This window comes from Vipera berus (genome assembly GCF_964194415.1).
Source record: "Vipera berus genome assembly, chromosome: Z".
Taxonomy (NCBI): domain Eukaryota; kingdom Metazoa; phylum Chordata; class Lepidosauria; order Squamata; family Viperidae; genus Vipera; species Vipera berus.
The window spans coordinates 78980320-78999851 of NC_138205.1; the positions used below are offsets into that span (position 1 = coordinate 78980320).

At 37.5% G+C, this 19532-nt stretch overlaps 2 protein-coding genes across 3 annotated transcripts in view; one reads left to right on the forward strand and one right to left on the reverse strand.

Annotated features, from left to right (window-relative positions):
- The first annotated feature begins 797 nt into the window (after nt 1-797).
- On the forward strand, nt 798-16659 carry LZTFL1 (leucine zipper transcription factor like 1). Its single transcript, XM_081342949.1, has 10 exons — nt 798-876; nt 1851-1975; nt 4360-4554; nt 6516-6576; nt 11231-11299; nt 12049-12114; nt 12557-12634; nt 15484-15657; nt 15976-16079; nt 16423-16659. The coding sequence occupies exons 1-10, from the start codon at nt 874-876 to the stop codon at nt 16439-16441; spliced, it is 894 nt and encodes a 297-aa protein (XP_081199075.1). The 5' UTR covers nt 798-873; the 3' UTR covers nt 16442-16659.
- Nucleotides 16660-17788: 1129 nt separating this feature from the next.
- Nucleotides 17789-19532, reverse strand: part of FYCO1 (FYVE and coiled-coil domain autophagy adaptor 1) — a 74348-nt gene continuing 72604 nt past the window's right edge. For both annotated transcript variants that reach the window (XR_014028379.1, XR_014028380.1), the window contains exon 20: nt 17789-17899. The gene's annotated coding sequence lies outside the window, so the exon portion shown is untranslated. The remainder of the gene's footprint in view (nt 17900-19532) is intronic.

A 19532-nucleotide genomic window follows, 5' to 3' on the forward strand; every position in this document is an offset into this window, starting at 1 on the left:
CCTACTCTATCAATTGACTAGCCTGCTTCTTCTTACTTGGGAGAGCTTTGTATTTCCAGGAATAGGTATCATAAAATTGTGAATCATTTTTAAATTATACAGCAAGACTACAGGGCCTATTGTTTTACTGTATTTCAGATCAATCCAGTATCTTTCACAGCTTCATTGTGAATGGTTTATCTTTTGTGAATAATTAGTCATTTCTCACTCAATTTTACATTCTGTAGCTTCTCCTTGTTCAGCAGACTAAAACTGTTTATCATGAAACTGTAGGTGTTTTCAAGTCAGGGTTTTATTTGTAACCGATTGCTAGAGCCTTAGAAGGAAGCATTTATGTTTAGGGGTTCTTGTCCTTTGAATAAACGCATCGTATATATCGATGTAAAGAAACTACGCAGAAAAGAAACATTTGGGAGATTGAATCTCGACCCAGCCACGGTCGGACGCATTGATCTTAATCGAACCTTTCAAAGCAGGGCCAAATTCTCTTATTTCTACGTACCTTCTTTAACAATGAGGAAAAAAAGCTGCTAGATGATGACAACGAAAGCTCCTAAGTGCATTATATTCTACCCCATGCTATTTTATCCCCGACAATCTGGGAGTGGGCGGAAAATAACGTAAAGAACAACAAGAACACAACGCCAGCGTTTTCGACTTCGAAATCCCTGAGCTACCGCACGGACCCCCTCCTTCCAAAAAGCCGTTAACCCGCCTTTTCGCCCACGCGACCACGTTTCCGTCAGTGCGAACACTCGATCAGCCAATGATATTTTAAAGAAGACGCTCGCGAGGTTTTCGTTTCTTCACCATGGCAACCATAGTCCGGTAAATCTTCGCGTCTTCTTCGTTGTGGGCCACCGGCGGTTCGTCATGGTGAGCAACCGACGCTTCTGCTGCTTTTCACCCACCCCGTTAATATTCGGTCGTGCTTTTGCTTCACTTCGCGGGAGAAATCGAATTTGGGATTATTCGCGCAAAATGTGGCGCTTCCCTCCTCCAACTGAAAGAGGCCCGATTGCTCCCTTACCGAATTCCAAATTATCACCTTAGATCTTTACATTAGAAATTAAGGTCTTGTGACATTAAGACTCCTGTGACTGTTGCCAAAGATAGGGCTACCAATTCTTGACTGCAAAAATCCGTATCGTTAGATGTAGCAGCAAAGAGAAACAAGAAAGCGCACGTTGTCTATATACAGTATTGATATGGGAGCTTTTACTTACGCCGAATTCGCATTATACATATGTCTCTGATGCTGGACTTTGTCTTGAAGCATTTAATCATAACCCTACCCCCCACTTTTTTTTTGCTAGTTCACTATCAAATCTCTTACAGGACCGTTCTTAGTATTGATTTATGCTGGACAGATCATAGAGAAATAATGGTGGTAAACTTGTGCTCCTTTCAATAGGGGCCTCTTGCTTTGAGTGAGTTTGGGATTGTTGGTGAATGAAAGAATCTGAGAATGACGATGGTGAATTTCTACTTGATATTATCATTCTCATTTTTTCCACTTTTCCGTATTCTGTTCTTTTCTAAGACTGAAGATTGTATATATTTATTCAGTTTTATAGTATTATTTATTAACATTATGGCTACCAAGATTGATTTTTAAATCTGGATAATGTAATTATATGATGGGCACAGTGACTTAAAAATTGGTGTATAATGTATATATTAAGTCGCAATAATTCTGAGTATATATTTTCAGAAAATTCTCTATAAATCAAAGTGCCATTTAGATATGGGAAAGCATAAGTACCCTTTAAATTAAGCATATAAGTTCTTTAAATATTATAGAAAATCCATGTTCATCTTTATATCAGTATTTTATATTCTATATGCAGGCAGAGTTGGGTCTAAATGATCACCATCAGAATGAAGTGATCAACTACATGCGATTTGCACGTTCTAAACGTGGTCTGCGCCTTAAGACAGTAGACTCTTGTTTTCAAGACCTTAAAGAAAGCAGGTAATATGAGAATGGGAAAAATTAACTCAGAGGCCAATTTTAGCAATATTCTTTAAACGTACTGTCAAAAATGCATACTCTCATTGGAGCGTGATCATATTTACCAATATGAAGAGAAATGTAACAGTACTGCAACCATGCATGAGATTTGGAAGCACCGTCATGTTCAGTTTAATCTTTTTACTTTTATTTTGAATATTTATGCCAGATAACATGTGGACTGCTTTATAAAATAAATATTTGGCTGATATGTATTAAAGTCTGCAACACTTTGAATTCAAAGATAAAAAGGTAGTTTGGAGCATAATCAAGCATGCACATATTAGTCTGCAACCAGGAATGTGTGCATAGGATGTCCAATATTCAAGATGGCAGCTGTGGTTGTGTAACACACACATAAAAGGTGTATGACTTTAATCATAAGAGTCATAGCCAATGTTTAAGGGAGGGGTTGACCGTGCTCGGTCCCATTTCTACAATTTTTAAAGTACTATTCTCACTACATTACTGGGAAAGCACTATTGCTTTAATGAATGCTATATGAATCAAAATCTCATTTTTGCCATTGAATCCAAAAGACTGTACAGTCAGGATGTGCATAGTCTCTATATTGTATTTCTTATTACTCTTATATAATTACTCCAATATTGATTAAAAATCAGTACTTAGAATTGATTTCCAACACCTCTCTTTTTAATAAAATGGGAGGCCAGATTCTGGCGAATATATATATATGTGTGTGTGTAATTTTTTTTGGCTTGCTAAAAAATTTACACAAATATGAGCTGCCACTGCTGTGGCTACTGCCTGTAGAAGGCCTTGGGTTAGGCTGAAACAGGAAATAAGATTTGTCCCGTGTTTAGGACCTAAGCAAGTGCATTCTAAATACTTACAAACATTTAACATACATACATACATACATACATACATACATACATACATATATATATATATATATAAAACATATATATATATATATATATATATATATATATATATATATATATATATATATATATATATATATATATATATATATATATATATATATATATATATATATATATATATATATATATATATATATATAAAACATATATATATATATAAAACATATATATATATATAAAACATATATATATATATAAAACATATATATATAACGTGTGTGTGTGTGTGTGTGCGTGCTACAAGAGGAGAGAAGGGTCAATAATGGTGGATGGATATATATATATATATATATATATATATATATATATATATATATATATATATATATATATATATATATATATACACACACACACACACACACACACCATTATTAACTGACCCTTCTCTTCTCTTGTAGCTTCTTCCCCTCCTTGTATAAAAAATGTTTCCTGTGTGTTATTTTATTAAGTGTATGTGTATCAGATTTTTATATAAATTGTTTTAAGCCATTTTAAGAGCATTTTTGTCTGAAAAATTGTTATAAAATATAATCTTATGCCTATTACAGAATTTAAATATGAAATAATATTGTACCTCTTATTAATTAATTATAATTTGCAATTATTTGTTTCAAACGTAGCTTGTTTCAAAAGTACTATTTTAAAATGGAATATTTAAAATTCTTTAATTTTTTAACCATTGTTAGGATTTTGCTATGTATTTTGTGCACTTAGGACTACTTTACTGGTTTCTACTGTCCATCATAACCCATCACCGTTTGAATAGCTATCTTCAGAAATTCCCTAATGAAGTATGAGAAAATGTCACAGCAAGTTAAAATTTGATGGTAGTATCACTCACATTCATGCAAAAGCAATTCTCTTCCATATATCAACCATAATTTTATTTAAATGCAGTTCCAATGGAAAATGTCACAGTTGCAAGATGGGCAAGTACATGTAGTCTTTGACTTACCACCATTTATTTAATGATGGTTTGGAATTATGATGGCTTCATAATTACAGCACATAAAGCACTTCTGACTATTGCAAAATGTTACACTAACATCCTGAAAATCCTGCTTGGATTTGGCAGAGAAAATTTTCAGCTCTTGAGCGGAGCGTTTTAGGGTTTTTCTCACTACCCTATCCGCTTAACAACCTGCACAATTGCTTAATGACTATACTGGAGTATAGGTTTCATCACTGCTATTTATTGATGAAATGAGTAATAGCCTCTGAGACTATGAATTTCTGCTGTGTTTTTTTTTTGCTGGTTCTGCTGAATAAATTCTGAATAAATTTATGAATAAATCTGATTTGCATTGATGACATATATTGCCTATATTTAGTGAAATGGAATGCCCACATGAACTATGTTTTTCAAAAAATGTTTTTGGAATAGTTAGTATAGTTTTTAAAATCAACCTATTTCTGGATTCTCCTCTTTAGGCTGGTGGAAGATACATTCACTGTTGATGAAGTGACAGATATCCTGGATGGTTTACAAACTGTAGTGCATAGTGAGGTGGAATCAGAACTTATTAATACAACTTACACCAATGTATTACTTTTACGACAAATTTTTTCTCAGGCAGAGAAATGGTGTCTTAAATTGCAGACTGACATTTCAGAACTGGAAAATAGGTGAGGATTTTAAAGATAACTTCATAGATTTAAATACTGATATTAATACAGGTAATCCTTGAGTTATGAATGGATTAGTTGCAGTGAATCACATCAAATGAACATAAAAACTCCCTGCTTTCGCCCACACATTCGCTAATTGAATGTGCAGGTTGTTAAGTGCACGTGAGTTATATCAGGGTGGGGAAAGACGGAGGTGGGGGGGCTAGTGATGGAACAGGCCACCGGCTTAAAATCACCCAAGGCTTCCAATTGTGTGATATCTCATGCAGTTACTTCCCTCCCTACCTTGCCAAGATCTGTCTCCTCTTACAAAGACCTGTCTCCTCTCTGCTGTGGTCTCTGATGATTTTGCTTCCAGCATCCAATCAGCTTGCAAATGCTTTTCGCACACCAAGAGTGAAATATTGTGGGCGCCGTGTTCTCATGGAACTTTAGGCCATGAGATCATGGTGCCCAGAATCTTCCAGTCTCTGCACAAAATGTTTGCAAGTCAATGGGACACTTTGAGGTGCAAAATCGTGCTGCCTCAAAGCGTCCCATCAGCTTGCAAACTTTTTGTGCCGAGAGAGATGTTCTGGGTGCTGTGATCTCTAGGGACTTCAGGCATTTCACTCTTTGCAGAAAATGTTTGCAAGCCAACATGATGCTTTTGAGGCAGCACGATTTCACTGCCTCAGTGTCCCATCGGCTTGCAAACATTTCTCACGGAGATTGGAAGCTTCTGGATGCCTGAAGTCCTATGAGATCACAGCACCCAGAACATTTCACTCTTGGCATGCAAAAAGCGTTTGCAGACCGATTAGATGCTGGAAGCAAAATCATCAAAGAAACCATGGCAGAGAGGAGACAGATCTTCACAAGGTAAGTGATCCAGTGTGGCAGGTTGGGAGAGGGGAAGCATTTGTGGGGAGCAGGCAAGTTAATAGCCAGGGTGAATGTTGCAGTGTCTCTGGTCATTCGTAAGGGTGAACAGCTGCCGTGGTGCTGCAACATTCGTAATTTCAGGATTATGTTATAAATACTTTGGGTTATCACGCAACTTTGAATGGTCACTAAGTGGGATTACCTGTACATATTCTTTCTTCATTCATAATGTCAATCCAGTACATTGATACAATAATTGATAACAGAGTCCCAGTGCTGTTTATTTAGAAGTAGATCTAGTTTGCTCAGTAAAGTTTATTCTCTCAAAAGTTTGTTTTTGATATTCTTACTCTCAAAAATAATGTTTTCATTTGAGGCATCTCATTGTTTCCTGTTTATATTACAAAGACACCGTCAAGATAAGCTGAAATCCTAGTAACCATGTGTTTGCATTTACATTGGCATTATTGCTAAGGTTGTTTGCCACTGCTTTTTCTAGGCTATTTTTTAACTTTCAAATCTAGCTAACAACCCTGGAGTTCTCAGGTGCACCCCCATCCAAAATCTAGTACCAGGCACAAAAGAACAGGTCCACACCTGAAGGGTCAATTTAACTGCTTTATTACTGAAAGCTTATGTACAGAAATCTCATCTTGTAGTCAGTATTTGTCTAGAGCAGCGGCTCCCAACGTTTTCTGTACCCTGCAGCCCTAGAACGCTTCTGATATATCCTTGTACCTTTTAACAAAAGTTCAAAATAATGGCAAACGAATTATGCATATATACTATAATTTTGAAAACCCAAGTTTTCGCACCCCCTGGAATATCAACTCACACCCCCTTTGGGACCCCTGGTCTAGAGTCAGATAAGGGTCAATGGCAGTCATGCGGGGTTGTGGGGGTTAGACATACTTGGTGGCTACATAGTTATCTAGGCTGCTCCCCCTTTTCATCCCTCTCTGGCTCTGCCAGTCCTTCTCTTACATCTCCTTAGCATCTGAGATCAACCAAGGTTAGCTGACATATTCTGCCATCTACTGTATGTAATTTAATCTTCAATATATTTAACTAAAATGTTTATTGCTTTTTTCAAGGGATTTATTAGAACAAGTTGCTGAGTTTGAAAAATCAGAATTTACATCTTCAAATAAGAAGGTATGACTATTTCTAAAAGAGTGGCCAAACTAAAAAATACCTCTGGGTTTATGTTGTAATGGGTACATGTATGGGTCCTGAAGATTTTACAGAAATTTAGTACAAGACATTAATTTTTTTGTCCTGAGCAGTTTTTTTACTTCCTTGATTAGCTTAGTATCTGGCTCTCTGGTTAATACAACTTTTTATTTTCTTCTGTTAACTTCTGCACAATAACATACCTTCATGTCTTCTGCATTGGTTAGTTAGTGCCCTTGACAGACTTAATACTAAATAAATGTCTACTTATTAGTAAATGTAGCACAGATAGCACAAATCAGTACAAAGTATTTTGGGTGCTTACTGTGTTCAAGTCTGGATATGTGACCAGACAGCAGGAGGAAGTAGCTGAATTCGATTTAATTGTAACTTATGGAAAAATAGTACAGAAAGTTACTTTCATAGGTCATAGAGTCTCTTTGAGGCCACTGTTGACAATAGGACTGGAAAATGCTGGAGCCAATATTAAAGGGAAGATTTTAGCAGTTTTACCAGATGGATAGGTCCAATTTACCAAGATAAATACATTGTTCACCGCGGAGCTCCGGGAGATGAAGCGCCGGAGACGGGGCCTAGAGAGCCGTTGGAGATCCAGTCGATCCGAATCCGACCGATTGCGATTAAGAATCCTCACCAGGTCTTATCTCGCTGCGATAAGGGTGGCAAAATCCAACTACTTTTCCACCCTCATCGCGTCCGCAGATAATCGCCCGGCTGCCTTGTTCAGGGTGACTCGCTCCCTACTGAACCAAGAGGTGAGGGAGGAACCCTTGCAGGGTCGAGCCGAGGAATTCGGTCAATATCTGCTGGATAAAATTGCTCGGATTCGAACCGGCCTGGACTCCAACTGGGCTGAGCTGGAAGAACAAGACATGGACAGTCTTGTCGACGTCATCTGGGAGGAATTTGATCCTGTGACTCCTAAGGAAGTGGACAGGATTATGAGGAGGTTGAGCTCCTCCACATGCTTACTGGACCCGTGCCCTTCCTGGCTGGCTTATGCAGCTCGAGAGGGGACACGAGGCTGGTTCCTGGCGGTCATCTCTGCTTCTCTGAGTGAGGGTCACTTCCCCACCTCCTTGAAGGAGGCGGTGGTGAGACCTCTCCTCAAGAAGCCCACCTTGGACCCATCCTCTTTGAATAACTTTCGTCCAGTCTCCAATCTTCGCTTCCTTGCGAAGGTTGTTGAGAGCGTGGTGGCGCACCAACTTCCTCAGATCCTGGATGAAGCGGTTTATCTAGACCCGTACCAATCGGGCTTCAGGCCGGGCTACAGCACGGAGACGGCATTGGTCGCTCTGATGAATGATCTCTGGAGAGCCCGGGACAGGGGCCATTCCTCTGTCCTAGTCTTATTAGACCTCTCGGCGGCTTTCGATACCATCGACCATGGTATCTTGCTGCGACGCCTCAGGGGACTGGGAGTGGGAGGCACGGTTCTGCGGTGGTTCTCCTTTCTCCAGGGTCGCTCGCAGTCGGTGCTGGCAGGGGGACAGAGGTCAACCCCGAGGCCTCTCGCTTGCGGAGTCCCCCAGGGGTCGGTCCTCTCGCCTCTCCTGTTCAACATCTACATGAAACCACTGGGTGAGATCATTCGCAGCTTTGGAGTAGGGTACCATCAGTATGCTGATGACACCCAGCTTTTCATCTCAACTCCAAACAACATCAGTGATGCCCTCGACGTGATGTCCCGCTGCCTGAAAGCGGTCCGGGAATGGATGGGGAGGAACAGGCTTCAACTGAACCCGGACAAGACTGAATGGCTGTACGTACCGGCAAGCCAGGATACTCAGAACATCCCATCCCTTAACATCGGGGACAAGTTACTACCCCCTGTTGATAGGGCCCGCAACCTGGGTGTCCTCCTAGACTCGCAGCTCTCCCTGGAAGATCACATAGGAGCGGTGACCAAGGGGGCCTTCTCCCGGGTTCGACTAGTTCGCCAACTACGGCCTTATCTGGACCTGGATGCCTTACGTACAGTCACCCATGCCCTTGTGACCTCTCGCCTAGACTACTGTAACGCTCTCTACATGGGGCTGCCCTTGAGATCCACTCGGAAGCTTCAACTGGTGCAAAGTGCAGCGGCACGGACACTCTTGGGAGCCTCCCGATACTCCCATATCACACCTCTCCTCCGTGCGCTGCACTGGCTTCCGGTTGCCTTCCGTGTGAAGTTCAAGGTGCTAACAATGACATACAAAGCCCTACATGGCATGGGTCCGGACTACCTACGGGAGCACCTTCTGCCAATGTCTGCACCCCACCGTCCTGTGCGCTCCCACAGAGAGGGCCTCCTCAGGGTGCCACCGCTCAAGGAATGTCGGCTGGTGGCCCCCAGGGGGAGGGCATTCTCAGTGGGTGCGCCAGCACTCTGGAACTGCTTGCCAACCGAAATCCGGATGGCCCCCGACCTCCGCACCTTCCGGCGCGACTTAAAAACTTACCTGTTCCAGCAGTCCGGCCTGGCCTGATAGCTCTAATTGGGGTCCCAGTTTGTTTTTACTATTGTTTTTCACTATTGTTCAATCTGTATACCTACCTTACTCTGTACACCGCCCCGAGTCCCTCGGGAGAAGGGCGGTTTATAAAAACAAATAAATAAATAAATAAATAAATTGTTTTCTGAGGCCAACCTATTATTTCTGTAGTAAACTACTTATGGCATTAGAATTTACCTTTTTTACTTTGGGAGGTGAGAAATCAACAAAATATATCTTCCATGGCCAAGAGATTGCACATTTCAAGAATCCTTCAAATATTACCAAAGGATGTCATAGGGTAGTATTTTGCTTACCAGTTCAAATACAAGGATACATACAGAATTTGTTTAAAATTCTGTAGAATTCTGTAGAATCGGAGAAAAATCACTTGGAAGATACAAAGCATGTACCGTAGTTTCTGGCGTATAAGACTACTTTTTAACCCATGAAAATCTTCTCAAAAGTCAGAGGTCGTCTTATACGCCTGGTGCTGAAAATTTAGGGACAGGGCTGGCTGGAAAACCTGGTGCGGATCTCCCATTTAGTCTGCGCAGGGAAAGCGGGACCAATTGGAGAAGAAGCCTGTGATTTTTTACAGGCTGGGGTTTGGGCGTCTTTCCTTCTAAAGTTGAAGAGCAGCTGTAGTATATCCCAACTTGAAAGGCAGGTGGGGAAGGCAGCAGCCAGAGCAGCGGCTTAGCTCTAAGGACACATTTGACTCAGGAACTGGGCGGGCTGGCTGGAAAACCTGGAGCGGATCTCCCATTTGGTCTTTTTTTTTAAAATCCCATTTATATCCTGCCCTTCTCCGAAGACTCAGGGTGGCTTACAATTTAAAGCAAAGATCAATGTGCTTAGCAATAGCCTTCATTCTGGGTATATGCCTGTTTATTAGGGCTTTCACCCACCCCCCCAAGCAGCATTATTACAAAGTCAGCTTATTGCCCCCAACAATCTGGGTCCTCATTTTACCTACCTTGGAAGGATGGAAAGCTGAGTCAACCTTGAGCCTGGTGGGATGCGAAGCTGCACTAATTGCAGGCAGCTGGTTTTACTTAAGGCTGTGCACAGGGAAAGCTTTAGAGTGAATTAGGAAAAGTGAAAAAGTGAATTAGGAAAATAGGGAACGGTTGCTGGAATTGGGTATGTGTAGTTTAACGAAGAGAAGGGTGAGGGGTGACATGATAGCAGGGATCCAATATCTCAGGGGCTGCCACAAAGAAGAGGGAGCCAAGCTATTCTCCAAAGCACCTGAAAGCAGGACAAGAAGCAGTGGATGGAAACTAGTCAAGGAGAGAAGCAACCTAGAACTAAGGAGAAACTTCCTGACAGTTAGAACAATTAACCAGTGGAACAACCTGCCTCCAGAAGTGGTGAATGCTCCAACACTGGAAGTTTTTAAGAAGAGACTGGACAGCCATTTGTCTGAAATGGTATAGGGTTTCCTGCCTTAGCAGGGGGTTGGATTAGATGACCTCCAAGGTCCCCTCCAACTTCTTCTTCTTCTTCTTCTTCTTCTTCTTCTTCTTCTTCTTCTTCTTCTTATTCTTATTATTATTATTATTATTATTATTATTATTATTATTATTATTATTATTATTATTATTATAGTTTAATCCACTTGCACTGTTTTATGTTTACATGTTTGATGACAAACAGCCTTATGTTTATAAGTGACAGTTTTCCTACTAAGCACCTGCATGTCATAAGCATTTGAATTAAAATTACCATATTAAAATCAAATCTGATGTTTTTTAATTTTTATTTGGTGTGCGTTGGAAGAGGGGTAGTCTTATACGGCGAGTATATCCCAAACCCTATAATTTAACAGGAAATGTAGGGGGTCGTCTTATACGCCCAGTCGTCTTATACGCCGGAAAATACGGTAGTCTCTCTAATTGTTTTTAACTGAATTTGATTTCTGTTTTTATCTTTGGTATTTTAATTTATATCTCTTTTTGATAAATACAGTTTGTGTGTGATCTTATCTGATTGCAAATGCTAACTAGAAATGATTTTTCCTATCACAATTTTATGAATACACCTTAAAATTAGTTTGACTCAGGAGATCCAACTTCTGAATATGTTTATATTATGTTAGAGACACTTGATTTGTATTTTTTTTTTTTTAGCTGAATCCAGAGTTGGTTAAAACTAAACTTACACCATTGCATGAGGGAGCATCAGAATTACTAAACAAGGTGACACTTCATTCATGTAATAATTCCTTCACTTCACTCATTGTAACTAGTTATCAATTGAACTAAATGTATTTATTATTATTTAAGCTATAGAAGTTTAAGTAATCTCTAGTAATAACTTTAAACTGCTAATGACTGATTAATTGTAAAAACAAATTCTCTGTATTTTAGCATACTTGAAAAAAAAGAAAAATCCACAAATAATTTGGAAATACAGGTAATCCTTGACTTACAACAGTTTCCTTAGTGACTGTTGGAAGTTACAATGGCACTAAAAAGTGTCTTATGAATATTTTTCACATTTATGTCCATGGCAGCATCCCCATAGTCACATGATTTATATTCGGATACTTGACAGCTGACTCACATTTATGACGGTTGCAGTGTCCAGGGTCATGTGATCACTTTTTCAACCTTCTTTCAAGCAAAGTCAATGGGGAAAACAGATTCACTTAACAACCATTTTACTAATTTAACAACTGCAGTGTTTCACTTAACAAATGTGGCAAGAATAGTTGTAAAATGGAGCAAAACTCTTAACAAATTTCTCACTTAGCAACAGTGGTTTAAAAAAACCCCTTAATTTAAATAGTAATTAAAACCTACTATGTTGTAAGAAAATCCACACTAATTAAACAGACAATGTACTGGTGCAGTATACATAAGAATTATCTTTTTCAGATTGTGATAAATGGTCCTATAAAGTATATTCAAATATTTCTATAGTTTGTTTGATATTTTGCCTGCAGGAAATTGCAAGACTTCATGAAGAAAATGAAAAATTGAAGACTCGATTAAAGACAGTAGAGCTGCAGGTAAAATCCTGTGATAAATCAAGTATTACTTTTATTTAACAGACTTTCATTTAGTGGATCTGAGGTGCAGTGGACATTTCCATCTAGATATTCCATAAAAATCTGTTGTACCTAAAGATACTTAAATTTATGTTAAATTAGATTATATTATGTTAATTTGAATCAATTTAACTTTTATAATGACTTAATTTCACAAATGATGCAGATTGCCACAGAAACGACACAAGTTTGTGCAATATGCAAAAGAATGATGCAGTTCTCAATTAATAACATATATTTATATTTAACTTTCTTTATCCAAAATAGTGTTAGATTGAGGCTTTACCATAGATGGGTAGATGGATTAATATAATCAGAAGAAGAAAATGGTAAACTATTTCTATAGTTGATGGATACATCTTTTTAAAATAAGATTTGATCTGAATTTTCAAATCTATTGCAGGCTACAAATGCACTGGATGAAAAATCAAAGTTAGAAAAGGCTTTACAGAATTTACAGATTGCTCAGGGGGATCAAAAGGTAAAAAATATTTTTATCAAATAACTACAACTGTTTTGATAAGATTATTCCATGAAAATTATTTTAGCTGTGTTTCAAAATCTTATAGTGAACTTAATTAATATAATGTTCTGCAGTATAGTCCAATTTTAAACCATAGTAATAACAATATCCCTGCTTCATCCTATTTTTTCAGGTTCCATATTTCTAATATACACAGCTATTCCATTTTTTTCCACCACAATTTTTGATCTGAATCCTTGTATTTAGCAAATTAACACTGCCTTTTTAAATATATGTCTCTCAAAGATACAATGATGCATAAAGGTTTGTGAACCCTTTTGAATTTTCAGTATTTCTGCATAAATATTCTCTAAAATTTGATCACACAAATCCTAAACCTAGATAAAGATAACCCAATTAAGCAGATGAATCAAAACATTAATTCAGGTCAGCTTTTTGTTGTTAATTTAATTATTCATTGAGAATAGGCCTTTGATTTCTGATAAACACCAGTTTCTCCACAGACCCACTAATTACCTCTAGACTTGTTGAATCTTTTTATTTAGCCCCTGCTGGCTTTTTTCAAAAGTAAAATTTATGTTTAAAAATAGTTTTTAATTAAATTCAGGAAAGGATGTTCAATTGTTCGAAGAACTAATAGAATATAAATAAATTCATAAAATATGTGCACCACAAAATAAAAAAGCAAAGACGTATGTTTTAATAACATCTCATTGAATACCATTATATTCTGACAATTACCAAACTTTGTACAATATTCAGCTCTTTGTATTGGAGCCCTTTTGTGATGTCAGTTGAGGAAAAATCAAAATGATCCAAATAAGCTAAAAATAGTTTCCAATACAGTAGGAATCAGTAGAATTAAAATAAATTCAACAAATGAAATAAAGTAGGATAAATCCAGGTAAATCAACCATGAAATCCAAATAATTTTTCTGTAAATTTTAAAATTATTACAGAATACTCATGGTTATTCCATATATGGGGTACCACTTGTGTCATATAACAGTATTTTCATATGCTTTTTTTCTAAGTTGTTTAGAAGTATCAGCAACACTTAAAAGAATTTAATTCAAGCCATTACTTGAAAATGGAAAGCCATGTACTTTCTTCAGTTCCTGAAATTCATTATAACACTACATATAGAATCCTAGAGTTGGAGGAGTATTTGGAGGTTTTCTAGTCCAACCCTGTTCAATGAAAGAATTTTCATGCAATCCTGAGCAAAATGGTTGTCCAGTTTTAGCATTAAATATATATCTTGTTGCAGATCTCTGAAATTTGAATTTTACTCACATTAAAAAAGTGGCATTGAATGTTATATCTTTGCCTAACTGGGGTCCCTAAAAGGTATGGTCAATGGTTTGACTATGAATAATTTAAAGACTGCCATGACAATCTTGCTTCTTTTCCTAGGGGAATCTTTGGATTGTTGTGTAGGCCTCATTACTGCCATTTGGTTGCCCAGCTTGTCAGTTGGGTAATTCTTAAAAGATGTACCTGCAAGTTTGTGTAGCAATAGAATCAAATGCAAATTTGAAACTGATCAAACTTTATTATACATGTCTATCATTTTAGAAATATTAATAACAATAAATAAATTTTCATTTTATGAATCATCCATAAGTTCCATGTTACTTTATTTTTAAAAGTACATTTGCCTAATACTGTTTGTGAATTTGTTTCATGTGTTTCCCCCTTTTCTCATAAAGCCATCAATATAAATTTTTCATTTAAAATTTTATAAATGTTAACAAATATTATCTCATAGATTCCATTCAATTTTATGACTCTAGTTTTTCTACAGTATCTGTGGATTGGGTTTATTTGTATGATATTCTATGTAGAATACAAGTAGTCTGCTTATGATCACATTTGACCAGGAATCTCAGTCACTGAGCAAAGTGATCATTAAGCAAGATGCCACTTGACTGCTTCACCCAATGACATCAGTCCTAGCTCCCTCAGTTGTGGTCATTAAGCAACTGTGTGGATTGTTAAGTGGACTGCTAGGGAGAGTGCCTGAGCCTCCGAGGCATGGGCAGGGAGGACCCAGGCCTTCCATCACACCTTGAGCCTAAACTCTCTCCCCACCCTACCTAGGAGAACAGTTGTACAAATACTGACATTCACTAATGTTTTTGCCAGATTTGAGGCCATTTCTCCAGTGTGCTCTGGAAATGTTTGCTGGCATTTTCCCTTCTGGAACCTTTCTGAACCTTCCAGAGAAGAGGGAAAACAGTAGTGAATGCCACCATTCTACAAGGCTCAGAATGCTGGCATTTGTTGCATTTTTGCCAGATTTGAGGTCTGCTCCTTCAATGTGCAGAATTTCTGCACGGAAGGCATAGGAAATCCCTTGGCTTGCCAGGGGAATGGACCTCAAATGTAATATCTTTTCTGCTTGCCATCTTCCCTGCCAGCTTCCTCACTGACTTTCCAGGGAAGGTGACAGAAGATTGCAGATGGTGATTACATTATTGCAGGGCACTTGGCAACCTGAGAAGACCTTAGTCATAAATGCAAACAGATTGCCAAGCACTCAAAAGGCAGTCAAATAACCCTGGTGGATGGGTTGGTGCAACCTTTGACTATGGTTGCAAATGTTTTACAGGCCATAAAGCATCCATTCTGAGAACTATCTGTATTGGTCAATATTCTAACAAAGGAATATATTGCATGTATTTTTATATCTAAGAACTTCAGGTTTTTTTAAAGGGGCATGTAAGGTATACGTGTATATGTGGATGCAAATAGATATTTTGTACCCACACAAGCACATTATTGTAAAATGAATATGTGGCTAGATATTTATTTTCTCAATAATCATATATCCTTTTTTTTAGTTTAATATGACTCCGGATGTTAGTGAACTAGAAAATACTATGGCTAATTTGAAGTGTCAGTTTGAGAAAACACTGCAAGATAGTACCGCAAGCCAAAAATCCTTGGAAGAGAATCTGGTGTCAACAAAACATGACTTACTTAAAGTTCAAGACCAATTAGCTCTGGCTGAAAAGGTTTGTTTCACCAACTACGTTTGTGGCCTTTTTTCAAATTTAATTTTTATTATCTGGAAAGAAATTATTTTAATCCCATGTTGATTTTAATTGTAAAAATTAACTTCAGCATATTATAAATGTAAATAATTCAATACTTTATGACTTTGATTAGTCTTTTTAATGAAGTACTTCGCTAAACTAAACGGTTTTGTTGTACAAATATATCATACTTATTTTTCATGTATTTGTAGATACTGGCATTTTGAATGATTTAATGCCAGTAGAATGCAAATACAGTATATTTAAAATAATATTTTAATAATTCAAAATTGATAGGAATTAGAAAAGAAGTTCCAACAAACTGCTGCCTATCGCAATATGAAGGAGATTCTCTCAAAAAAGAATGAGCAGATAAAAGAGCTACGAAAGAAGCTGTCAAAGTAAGTGGTTGTCCTCCACTTTGTATTTTTTATACGTTTGTGTTTTTTTCTATTAATGATATTTAGTTTTACAAAATCATAAATTTTTAAAAAATCAGTTTTGTTTTTATGCATTGTTGCCAAAAACCTAGAATCATTATATAAAATAGTAAGCCATCCAAATCCTCTCAGTCAATTAAATAAATAAATATGCTCCCTGTTTTTTCTAGGGGAATGTGACTCTTCCAACAAATGCTATTTATTCAATAATGGATTAATGGATTAATTTTGCTATTGTAATGTGAAATCAAAATGCGTAGTGTGAAAAATTACATCTAAGCATTTCTCTATTTTACTTTCATAGATATGAGCCAGATGATTAAGTTCTGAAGAATTGTTTTGTTTCAAGAAACTGCCACAAAATGAAATGAAAATACAGATTTGGAAAAAGGATTTGTTGTTCAATATGTTTCAGTATGTTTTCTAAGCAGCCTACTTCCTTTTTAAATCATTTTATTATTAGAAAGCCATAAGTGAAAGTGCTAAATAAAGAAAAATACATATTTGTGGTTTAGGGCCATTTTAAATGTTTAGATCATATACTGCAGATATGTCAAACTCGTGACTTTGGGCATGGCTTCCGCGTGACGCATCCAACCCACGGGCCAGTAGTTTGACACTCCTGATGCAGAACATTTACCAATTTCTTAGTACAGTAAAAAAAGTTTATTATGAACAGTAGTTCAAAATAGTTATAGTTTTTTGTATATTGTTAAAATACAATTCTAATGAAATCTCCCTACAGTTTATATTTTTCTGAAACATTGCTTTTCTTTTTCAGAATGTTAGCTAGAAACATGAGTTAATTCTGTTGCCATGAAACATAGCACCCAAGTTTAGCTTGAAGCTGATAAGAAACTTGATCCCTGAGAAAGAATCTTTTACCTATGCAAAGGAGCTTTATTGTCCACCCAAAAATAAAAATCACCAAGTAATTCAGGCAAAGCAAAAAGCATTTATTTAGGAAGGTTAGGTCTTTATACAGGGTACAGAAATAACCAAATGCTACATAATGTTCTGTATATGCAATGTGCAAAAAGCAACTGATCAAACTAACACGTTAAGTAAACATAGGTTAGACACAATTAAAATATGTTGCATCTTCTGCTTTCCCATCGGACTTGTTTCTGTAATACTTGCAATACATAAGGACTTCAGACTATGCTTCTTATTTGTTCAGTCTCCAAAAAAGTTAATATTTGCATATAAAAGAAATAAATGGTTTGGGCCAAAAAAGAAAATATGATTTCCTGAACTTCATGCCATGCTAAATGCTAATACCACCTTTATTAAAAAGCTAATAATGAGGCCTGCAATTCCAGGTAACAATTTGACCATTTGGTTCTCTTTCACAAGGACAGTGGCTTTGCAGAATCATCAAAATCTAGAATGAACCTTCCCAGGTTTGATCGTCTTGCAGTGGAATTTATAAGCAGCATAAATACTTCCACCTGGAATGGATGTTCCTGGTCACTCAAAGGAATTCCAGCCCATACTGCCCTCCAGAGTGCTTATACTTGTTTCTATAAGGATAGAAACTAGAAGTTATTTCATTGCCCCTCCCGTGGATTGAGGTGGCAGGGAGATACCACCATCCCTTTGGGAGTCTTTGGCCTTGGAGGTTTCCACAAAGAGCTCCAGGAGCAAACCAGTCTTCAGTAGCTTGGGTACCACAATGTCCTTTCACGTATACAAGAGTTGTTGAGCCAGAAGACTAAGAAAAGCATACGTAGCAATTGGTTGTGAATTAGGAACCATCCAGAAGGAACTCTTCCAAGAAGCTGCAAAAGACATTGCAAGAAGCAGTCCCAGCAACTGAAAGGAACTTTTCATAACTTAATACCAGGGGGAACTTGAAACATGAAACATGAAAAGGCTGAACAATACAATTATCTAGCAATCTAATCAGCAAAGTGATTGCCTTTGGTAATAAAAGATGCGCTTCCAAAGAAGAAACAATTAGGTTTGAGTGAGCAATCTGGCAGAAATCATTCATTAGTGATCAAAGTTACAAGAGCATTGAAAGTGACTCGTGCTTATGACCATTGTAGCACCCCCCCATGATCATGTGATCAAAATTTGGAAGCTTGGCAACTGGTTGATATTTATGGTTGCAGTGTCCCATGGTTTTGTGATCACATTTTGCGACCTAACAAAGTCAATGGGCAAACCAGAGTCATTTAACAACTATTACTAATTTAATAGCTACACTGATTCACTTAACTGGCAAGAAAGATCCTAAAATGGGACAAAACTTATTTAACACCTCTTGCTTAGCAGCAGAAATTTTGGGCTCAATTGTGATTACAAGTCAAGGACTACCTGTGCTTAGAAGATATTGCTAAGTATTTCGGTGAATATTTTAAGTTTTGTCAGTGGCAATACAATAAGCTTGATTTAAGGCAGTAAATTCAGCTGTTTGGGCCCTCTAGGGAGGCAAGACATGCCCAGCAGATTAAATGAGCTCAAAGAGGGCTGAAAATGCAAAAGAAAAGAACCAATACTGGTCCCTAGAAAATATGCACATACATTCACAAGATATTATTTACTGCTACTTGACCCCACTGCTGCTGCTGCTGCTACTACTACTACTTGAGATTTCTACCACTACTTCTACTTGTGAGTGGTCCTAGTGAAAATTATTTCTCTCCTGCTTCAGGGGGGTTTACTGTCATACATAGACACATACCCTCCCTCATAATCACTACCTCAGTTCTTCAGCACAACTTATATCCAACGCTGCCATGCTGGCTGGGAAGAGCCAGGATAAAAGAAGCACAAGTGCTGGCTGTTTTCTGGGCAGCCTGGTCTCTCACATACTTAACCCCTTTGGATAAAAAAATAAAATTCTCTCTCTCTCTCTCTCTCTCTCTCTCTCTCTCTCTCTCTCTCTCTCTCTCTCTCTCTCTCTCTCTCTCTCTATATATATATATATATATATATATATATATATATATATATATATATATATATATATATATATATATATAATGTATATATGTATGTGGATCTTTGGTTATTTGGGTTTTTCCCCGCGTAGAACTAAAGGTGTAGGAGCGACGTTTCGCCAAAATTGAACATTTTAACAACAGAATAATCAGAGAAGCCATTGAGATAAAAAAACGCCCCCACAGCATAAACAAACGAGATGATACCTCTCGCCTACCAACTATTTGGAAACCCGCCTTGATTGACAGACGAGTCCCAACCACCAAGAATGATACCAGACCCAAACTCATGATAACACCACATGACATCACCACCACACAACCATTCAAAAAGCAAATCCGAACCCACAATGATAATGAGGCACAACCACAAAACAGAAACCTAACTACAGCTGCAACATCAGCCACTTTAAACCCCTCCAAACCACACAATAAGCAAACTGACACCCACTATAAAAACATGGCA

Coding starts and splice junctions, on each gene's coding strand:
- LZTFL1 (XM_081342949.1), top strand. Junction 12,635..15,483: donor TTGCTCAGGGGGATCAAAAG/GTAAAAAATATT, acceptor CCTTTTTTTTAG/TTTAATATGACTCCGGATGT. Junction 15,658..15,975: donor AATTAGCTCTGGCTGAAAAG/GTTTGTTTCACC, acceptor CAAAATTGATAG/GAATTAGAAAAGAAGTTCCA.